At 48.6% G+C, this 9,375-nt stretch overlaps 1 protein-coding gene across 1 annotated transcript; it reads left to right on the top strand.

Annotated features, from left to right (window-relative positions):
• The first annotated feature begins 7,591 nt into the window (after positions 1-7,591).
• Positions 7,592-8,951, top strand: LOC127328790 (uncharacterized). The gene is made up of 3 exons (XM_051355366.1): positions 7,592-8,212; positions 8,288-8,588; positions 8,908-8,951. The coding sequence occupies exons 1-3, from the start codon at positions 7,703-7,705 to the stop codon at positions 8,949-8,951; spliced, it is 855 nt and encodes a 284-aa protein (XP_051211326.1). The 5' UTR covers positions 7,592-7,702.
• Positions 8,952-9,375: the final 424 nt, after the last annotated feature.

Here is a 9,375-nt window from a genome sequence, read left to right as displayed (position 1 = left end):
GAGAGCGATTAGACCAAACTGTATTGACGTGATGATTAATAGTAACAATGCATCGACAAAGTGGAGGCTAACTAGAATTTATGGTGAACCGGCTTGGGGTGATAAGTACAAAACATGGGAGCGCCTGAGAGAGCTCCATGGTCAGATAAATTCGAGATGGATGGTGATTGGGGATTGGATTTGATTTTGATAGCCATGAGAAGGAGGGGGTAACCCACGACCGCTTCATTTCATGCAAGCTTTTCGAGAAGCCCTCACTGACTCTGCTCTTGAAGATTTGGGCTATACAGGAGATATTTTCACTTGGAGAAGGAAGAGAACTAGACATGACCTGGTATACGTGAATGAAGCATGGGCTCAGCTGTTTCCCTACGCGAGTCTTGCCAATCTAGACATGATCCGCTCGAATCATAGACTGATCCTCATGGATTCGGAGTTTTATCGCAATACCCCAGGTTCGGGAAGGATTAAAAGAAAACGCTTTGAAGGTAAATGGTTGAAGGAGGATGGTGTAAATGATGTAGTTTAATCGGCTTGGGAGGCGGGTTTGCTCAATGGTGACGGAGGAGTGGCTAAAGGAATAGAAAGTGTCCAGAATGCTCTCCATACTTGGGACCAAACCATCCTCAAGAAACCAAGAGTCAAGCTACGAACATTGGCAAGACAGCTAGAAGAGGTACTGCAAAAAGAGATGTCAGAAGAAAATGTGAGACGACAGGAGGAATTAACCGAGGAGATAGAGAAAGTTCTTGAGCAGGAGGAAATTTATAAAATGCAACAGAGTAGGGTTAATTGGATGGCGAACGGAGATCGAAATACGACTTATTTTCACAACTATGCACGAGCAAGAAAGAAGCATAATCTGATCATGAAGCTAAAGGACTCGGAGGGAGTTCTAAGGGAGGAAAACAATCAATTGAAAGATATTATTGCTAACTATTTCTCTGGTTTATTTTCCTCAGAAGTGGATGCAACTGATGTTACTTTTCTACAGAAGGCGAAGCCACGGGTGACAACGGAGATGAATGAGCGATTGACGGCTCCATTTACAGAGGAGGAAGTTAAGAATGCACTGTTTGCGATTGGGGATTTCAAGGCCCAATGCACGCGATTTTTCTTTAAAAAATTCTGGGCTGTAATTGGCAACTCGATGACCACATAAGTCTTGACGGCGCTGAATGCAGGGACGGTTCCTGTCAATTGGAACAAGACAGCTATTTTCTTGATTCCGAAGGTCAATGAGCCAGAACTGATAACCCAATTTAGGTCCATAAGTTTGTGTAATGTTCTCTATAAGATCATCTCAAAGGTTTTGGCCAACAGATTGAAAGTAATTCTACCAGAAATAATCAGTATAGAGCAAAGTGCCTTTGTGCCAGGCAGGCTGATTACAAATAACGTCTTGGTTTCTTATGAGTGCGTTCATGCTATCAAAGGAAGGAAGCAAGGAAAAACAGGTTTTTGTGCAGTGAAGCTTGACATGCACAAAGCTTATGATAGAGTCGAATGGGGCTTTTTGAAAGATATGATGATGAGGTTGGATTTTGCCAGACAATGGGTGGACCTGATTATGTCTTGTGTATCGACAGTCAATTATCGAGTATGGTTTAATTCGGATGAGACAGAAAGGTTTACACCAACAAGGGGTTTATGGCAAGGGGATCCGCTCTAGCCATATCTGTTTTTGCTTTGTGCTGAGGGACTCTCAAGTTTGTTGACATATGAAGAAGAGGTTGGTAGCTTACAGGGAGTCAGAGTGTGCCGGGGGGCACCGTCGGTATCTCACTTACTCTTTGCCGATGATTCTCTGATCTTGATGAAGGCTGACATGGCTAATGCAACCATTCTTTGAAATGTGTTGAATACTTACTGTGCTAGCTCTGGACAGCTAGTGAGTGATCCGAAGTCAAGCATATTTTTTAGCCCAAACACATCAACAGAAAATAAGGAGGCAGTATGTACAGCCATGAATATTGATTCTGAAGCTCTCACGGAAAAATATTTGGGACTACCATCTCATGTGGGTTTGGAACGATCTGATTGTTTCGAATACCTAGTAGATCGCATATGTAAAATTATTAGCAGCTGGAATGAAAAGAATCTCTTCGCGGGAGGGAAAGAAATCCTATTGAAGGCAATTGCTCAAGCTATACCAACCTATACAATGTCAGTTTTCAAAATTCCGAAAGGGGTCATCAAGGCGATCGGCAGCTATTGCTAGGTTTTGGTGGGGTGAAAAAGAGGGAAAGAAGAGTATGCACTGGTACTCGTGGTGGAAGATGTGTACTCCAAAGAAGGAGGGTGGCATGGGCTTTAGGGATCTGCATTGTTTCAATCTTGCAATGCTTTCAAAACAAATTTGGAGATTAGTTAATGATCCAAACTCGCTGTGTGCACAGGTTTTGAGTGCTCGATGTGATGTAGGCCACGAGGAAGAAGGGAGCTTTGTTTGCCTGGCAAAGTCTTATGGCGGGTATGGAGACTTTTAAGAGGGGATATATTTGGAGGATAGGTAATGGATCCAAGATCAATGTTTGGTCCGATCCCTGGTTGCCAAATAGCCCAACAAGGAGGGTTTTTACACCTAGGGGAGGAGTGCTATTCACTAAAGTGGAGGATTTGATAAACCCTATTACGGGTACATGGGATATGCAATTACTTGAGGACAATTTTATTATCAATGATGTCAGAAGAATAGAGGCGATCCCACTATCGATTTGGGACTCAGAGGATATAGTGGCGTCGCACTATAATAAAAACGACATGTTCTCGGTGAAGTCAGCTTATCATCTGGAATGACAACACCAATACGGGAGTCGGACAAGGCGGAATGATCAACAAAGCAGTTCTTCGATAAACCCTATTTGGGGGAAAATCTGCAAGCTAAATGTGCCAGCAAAAGTGAAGATTTTCACGTGGAGGGCGCTGCATGGGATCATCCCGTGTATGTGTATTTTGGCAAACAGACACATCGAGACATCTAGACAATGCCCACTGTGTGAGATTGGTGCGGAAGACATTAATCATATGTTATTTACATGTGATAAATCAATGGAGGTTTGGCAAGAGCTGGGGCTGGGCACATTAATTCGTGAGGCGGCAAGAGTGGATCGGCTGGGATCGATAGTGTTAGAACATATACTCACAAGAAAACAGTCTGTGCCAAGTCTACGAAGCTTACCAACACATGAAATCATAGCAACTGCTGGTTGGTTTATTTGGTGGAGAAGAAGGGAGAGGAAGTTTGGGGGCAATGTACCTCTTGCTAGCAGATCGGCGCTCTCAATAAAGGCCATGGTGGCCAACTGTGCTAAGGCAAAGATCAATAGGCGAGGGATTATGAAGCAGGGGTGGACCAAACCCCGTCAGGTTATGTCAAAGTAAATACAGATGCAGTAATGAATCTTGAATCAAGAGTAGCATCTACAGGGTGTATCATTCGGGATTCCTCTGGTCAATTTTTGGCGGCTTGCAGAGTACAGATTGAGGGGGTACTGGATGTGGCGACGGCAGAAGCCCAAGAACTTCGAGACGGGCTGCGCTTAGCGGAGAGAATTGGATGCAACAATATCTATATCAAGACAGATTATCTAGAGGTGGTGGAAGCGGTACAGGAGCCAGACCAGCATAGAATTGTGGGTATGCCTTTTCTAGATGAGTGTCGAGCAATCGTGGCAGGTTTTGCATCGACATGATTTAATCATTGCCCACGGGAGGCGAACAAAGTTACAAATGTCATAGCTAGATCAGTAGATGACATTGATCATAGTTTTTGGATAGATGATCCTCCCCTCTTTCTTTATCCACAACTGGTGGATGATGTAACCATTCTTTGATGTAATCTCTTTTGAGGAGCAGCAGGTACTTGACGCACTCTTTTCCTTCCAGGGTACCTGAGGGGACTGGAAGGTTTTTAATGAGGCGACCTGCTGACTCAGTTATAGAAATCACTACAGGAATGGGGCTATATGCCGAGGGCCGGGAGCCCTCGGCGTAGCCTGCTTTGGGCCGCCCTCGGCATAGCTCCTCGGCGTTTAACTCCCTCGGCAAAGCCACTATCGCCGTCGGCGTAGCCCGGCCCTCGGCGTAGCTACGCCGACGGCAAAACCCTCGTGCATAGACTTTAAAAAATTCAAATTTACCTTTTCCAAAAAAAATCAAAAAACAAAATTCGAAAAAAAAAATTCTATATGCCGACGGCAAAACCCTCGGCATAGACTTTAAATTTTTTAATTTCATTTACACAATCTTTTTTTCTTTTTTTTCTTTTTTTACTTGTTTATCTTTCACCCAATACACTTTTAACTCTAACTACACTTAATCTTAGGTCAAATTACAATTATGGTTAAACTTCCCAATCGGTCACCCATCCTCACACTACTCCAGGCTTAGCACGCTTAACTCCTTGGTTCCATTCGGATGAGCTTCCATTATATAATTGACACCTCTTGCTGAGAATAATAGCATATCAACCCTATTAACCCTTATTAACCCATGAACCGTGATGCACACCTCTTTATTTTTGAATCTCAAACAATTACTTAAGTAGACAACAATTAATATATAAGTAATAATAATATTGAATTCAAATAACAATAAAATGATTTTATTGTTTGGTCTTTTTTCTATTTAATATGGAATCATTAATATCTTTAAATCGTAAAATCGAAATTCCACAAATAATATGTCTAAATTGATCAAAAAATGAGAGGAATCTAAATATAACATCCATATCATCATTTGAACCTAAAAATTAGAGGAATCCAAATATGACACCCAATTTGCCATGTGGCCAAAACGGCCCCCTCGGGAGATACGAAATGGTCGTATCGGGCGGGCTGGTGCACCGTTCTGACAAACTATGCGGTGTCACGGGCCGGTTTCTACTCATTTGGCCTAAAAGCCATAGAACTCCGGACGTGATAGCCCTGTTTGTGAAGGGTTTTCCAAAATAATTGACGTATCCTAATTCGGACTTTTAGAATGGTTATTAGGACACATAAAATGACGCCATGCGGTTCCACGGGATTTTCTAACTTCGTTTAAATTGCCATTTGGCCAAAACGGGCACCAACAGAGATGCGGTATGGTCGTACCGGGCGCGCTAGTGCACCCATTTACCATCGCGCTAAACAGAAAACAATTCGCATATAAAGTGATATGTCATAGACCTAAAAACATTTTCCCCGGAATTTATTGAGCGACGGAAAGTGTAGCCCTAGTTCAGATCCGGTCACTTTCCAGCGGATTCGGCGAGACACCGCAGGATGCCGCATGGATTCCTAGATAGCTAGCGCGCACATATGACATGTGATATGTGGTGCGAAGGCGGTGTCCTACCACTACGCGGAGGTCTGGCGCAATACTAAAATGTGCCCCATGTAGCTGCTTCACAAAAAAAAACCCGTTTTGGCACCCCGAAAATGAAAAAACCATCACCCATGGGTCGGATTGGAAATCCGCTCCCGAGACCTTGCTTCCCATCCCAGGGACCACGCATGTACCAAATATGGTCTCGTTCCGACAAACTATGCGGTGTCACGGGCTGTTTCCTACTCATTTGCCCTAAAAGCCATAGAACTCCGGACTTGATAGCCCTGTCCGTGAAGGGTTTTCCAAAATAATTGCCGTATCCCAATTCCATCTTTTGGAGTGGTTACTAGTACATATAAATGATGCCATGTGGCTCCGCGAGATTTTCTGACTTCGTTTAAATTGCCATCTGGCTAAAACGGAACCTGAGGACATATAAGAAAGTGAATGAATTGTTTCTATGTTAACATGGTACTGTACATGATTCAAATATGCATGATTTTAACATAAACGGATAGAGGATGTTTTTCTAAAAACGGATAGAGGATGTTTTTCTGAAGATTTTGATACCTCATACGCATTTTTCTGACATCATATGAATTAGTTTTAATTTTTACAAAATTAGACAAAATTGAAAAATCGCCTACGCCGAGGGTGGCCGTCGGCGTAGCCCTGTCTACGCCTAGGGCCAAAGATATGCCGAGGGCTGCCCTTGGCGTAGACCTCGCTACGCCGACGGTCCCGACTTTTGGCCGTCGGTGTATAGCCTGACCCTCGGCGTAGCCTCCCATCCCTGTAGTGAATATATATTTGTTAAAAAAAAAGTAGATGATATCAAATAAATACTATTAGAAACATCATTAATTTGCATTCATATTTTATGGATTTCGTATTAGTGGATGCTGATATTATTTCATATATGGTTTGTCGAAGGCTATAACATTTGACATCGAACAAAGCTAATTAATGGGGCCTGCTGAGCGTCCCCCGGGGGATCAAATCCCCGATCCCCCGGGTCGCCAGCCGTTCGTTGCCATGCATCCAAACCGTGAGTTACTGCTCCCGCACCTTTAAAAAAAAACATCCCACGAAGCCACGAGCCCACGACTGAAGCGCTGCACCCGCGCCTCCCGGAACTGCCGCCGCCCCCGACGAAGCGCTGCACCCGCGCCTCCCGGAACTGCCGCCGCCCCCGACGAAGCGCTGCACCCGCGCCTCCCGGAACTGCCGCCGCCGCCGACGAAGCGCTGCACCCGCGCCCGCCCGAAAGCACCTCCGCTCGCATCGGCAGCCTCACCGGCGACGTCGACTCCTTGGGTAGCACAACCTTCGTTCCTTGGTAGCAAACCCATCGTTCGTTGGTAGCACCTCCGCTCCGAACTCCGGCGAGACCTCCGCCATGCAGCATCCCACCTCCGGCAAGCAGAAAACGCCGCAACCAACGGTAGCAGCAATGCCTTTCTTCTGTAGCATCTCTGCTCGCCTATGGTAGCACGCCACCTCCCATGGTAGCACCGGCGACCTTCTTTGGTAGCAGCTCGGACAGCCGGACGTAGCAGGCACCGCCGCCGCTTGGAGCAGAGCCGCCGACCTTTGGTAGCAGCGCCCCTGGCCGAACGTAGCATCCGCCGCCGTTTGCAACAGAGCCGCCGGCCAGACGTAGAAGGCTTCCCCGCCGCTTGCAGCAGCGTCGCCGGCCTTTGGTAGCAGCCCCGCCGGCCGGACATAGCAGGAGTTCCCCCTACTTGCAGCAGCTCCGCCGGCCTTTGGTAGCAGCACCACCGGAGGGATGTAGCAGACGCCGCCGCCTTCGGTAGCATCGCCGCGGAGGCCGGCTGTAGCTAGTCATGGCGGCCAGAGGAGCTCGGCCCCGTGGTGGCTGTGCGGTAGCAGACAACGGTGGCAGTGAAAGGTAGTCCATGGCCAGGAGGCGGTTATGGCGGAGGATCAGGCGAAGAGGGAGAAGAGGCGCTGCGGTCATTATGATGGGTGTGGAAGACGGCACAGCCTTTATTTAGGCAGAGGGAGGATAAAGACTATGCACGTGGTGGGCCCCCAACCATCCCGATCTCTCCAGATTCTCTACGTCTAGCGACAGCCGGTGCCAGCCAGGCGGACGATCGCTTCGCGCGATCCCCCGGGGGAAGGAGAGCGTTTTCCTAATTAAAACTCTGGAAAACGCGAAAGTTAAAAGGAACTGAGAAGTCTGGTGTAACACTCGACCTCAGTGAGGTACGTACGCCCGCTTCAAACACTCCCGCTGTGGCGCGCACGCAGCCCGGCCGTAACCACCGTAACTAACTCTGGCTTCTTCCACCTCGCGAGAAACCAAGAAAAAAACCCAGCCCGACCAAGGCTCCCCGCATCCGTCGCTCGTCCGATCCGGCCGATGGAGGTGTTCGACGACGTGCATTTCGTGCGTCTCCGTTGCCGGGTGCGGCGGACCAAGTACCTGGCCGCCGACGACGACGGGCGGGGCGTGTGCCTCTCCAGCCAGCGGGGCGCGCACAACACGGTGTGGGCCGTGCAGCCCGTGGAGGGCGCGGTGGAGGGCGCCGAGGGCGGGCCCTTCGTCCTCCTCCGCGGCGCCTACGGCCGCTACCTCTTCGCGACCGACGTCCAGGCAGCCATGGGGCCCACCCACGGCGTCACCGCCGTGCAGCACGGCCGGCTGCACCCGAACACGCCACGGGGGATGCTCTGGCAGGCCATCCGGCGCCGGGCCTCCTTCGTCATGCGCAGCGCCGCCGGGAGGTACCTCCGCGCCAACGGCAAGTACCTCCGGTGGCGCGTCGCCGTCACCGTCGCCGGCGACGACGGCAGCACCATGTTGCAGTGGGCCGTCGAGGCCGTGCCCCTCCGGCTAGAGCGCCCCACCCTCATCGATCCCCCGCCACAGGTATATACGCAGCATCCGCCATTCTAGACTCTCTATGATCGTTGCATGCTGATCGACGGATCGGTTTTCCAACAGCTGATGCGGCGGCGGGGCGGCCCGCCGACGGAGCAGGAGGTGTCGCGGCAGATCCGGTACGTGCGCGCGGGCGCCGATGGGGAGGTCGACGAGCAGGGGTGGCGGACGGTGCGGATCAACACCAATAGCCTCATGCAGCTGCGGCTCACGCTGGCCAACCTGCTGGGCCAGAACAGGTCGGCGCTCCACACCACGCTCTGCGTCCGCGCCGGCGCCCACGCCGAGCTCTCGCCGCTGCTCATCGACCTGCCCATCAGCAACGAACGCGTCGACATCGTGATCATCACGCACGGGACACCAGGTGAGGAGGTGATCGACTCGCTTGTGTTCTTGGCCAACTCTTGTGCATTCCTGACCTGATATTGCTGCCCACTACTCCACGTTATATCCTTCTGATGGAAGTAACATTACAGTCACTAATCAACTCTGACATTGTTTCTTTACATGCTCTGATATGGTACTAGCTAGCATGTAAGATAATTGGTTCATTTTACTTGACATTTTGAGGAATAAAAATGATTTGCTATTCTCATCTGCACGGGTGGTTCATATATATTTCCACTATCTGCTCTTGCTTCTCACCACTGTCACTGACTACTAAATGTTGATGGAATTTCCAGTGGACAACTCATTGGTGTACCCAAATGTCGATGCTGTGGAGTGAACTTTCTGCAGAGAGGCGTGAAGTGACATGATTAGGAATTGTTTGCGTGATTCTTTTACCGCTGCCATGATCGGTACTGACTATACTGAGGACTATCTAGCGATCGGTTTCCTCTCTTTTCATTCTGCTAGTGTAGCTAATCCCTCTACCCCTAGTGTAAATCAGACTATCAGAATAGTTGGTGAGAGTGCTTGTAGAATATAATGATCGATACATGCTTTTGAACTTCACGGTAGTCGATGAAGACACTTACTGAACAGGCAGCAAGTTGCCTTGTGATTTTGCTCTCATCTCGCCATCTAGCTGGTAACAATGCCACGGTACAATGCTGCCTGAAAATGATTGGATTTGAAATCAGAAGGTTGTCTTGAAATGGAGATCTGCTAATTCGAAGTGTTATTGCGTGTGCATTTGATTTGATTTA

This window comes from Lolium perenne, chromosome 1, assembly GCF_019359855.2.
Source record: "Lolium perenne isolate Kyuss_39 chromosome 1, Kyuss_2.0, whole genome shotgun sequence".
NCBI classification, from domain to species: Eukaryota; Viridiplantae; Streptophyta; class Magnoliopsida; order Poales; family Poaceae; genus Lolium; species Lolium perenne.
Note: the sequence above shows the minus strand (reverse complement) of the source record. Positions and strands in the feature narration are given on the sequence as shown.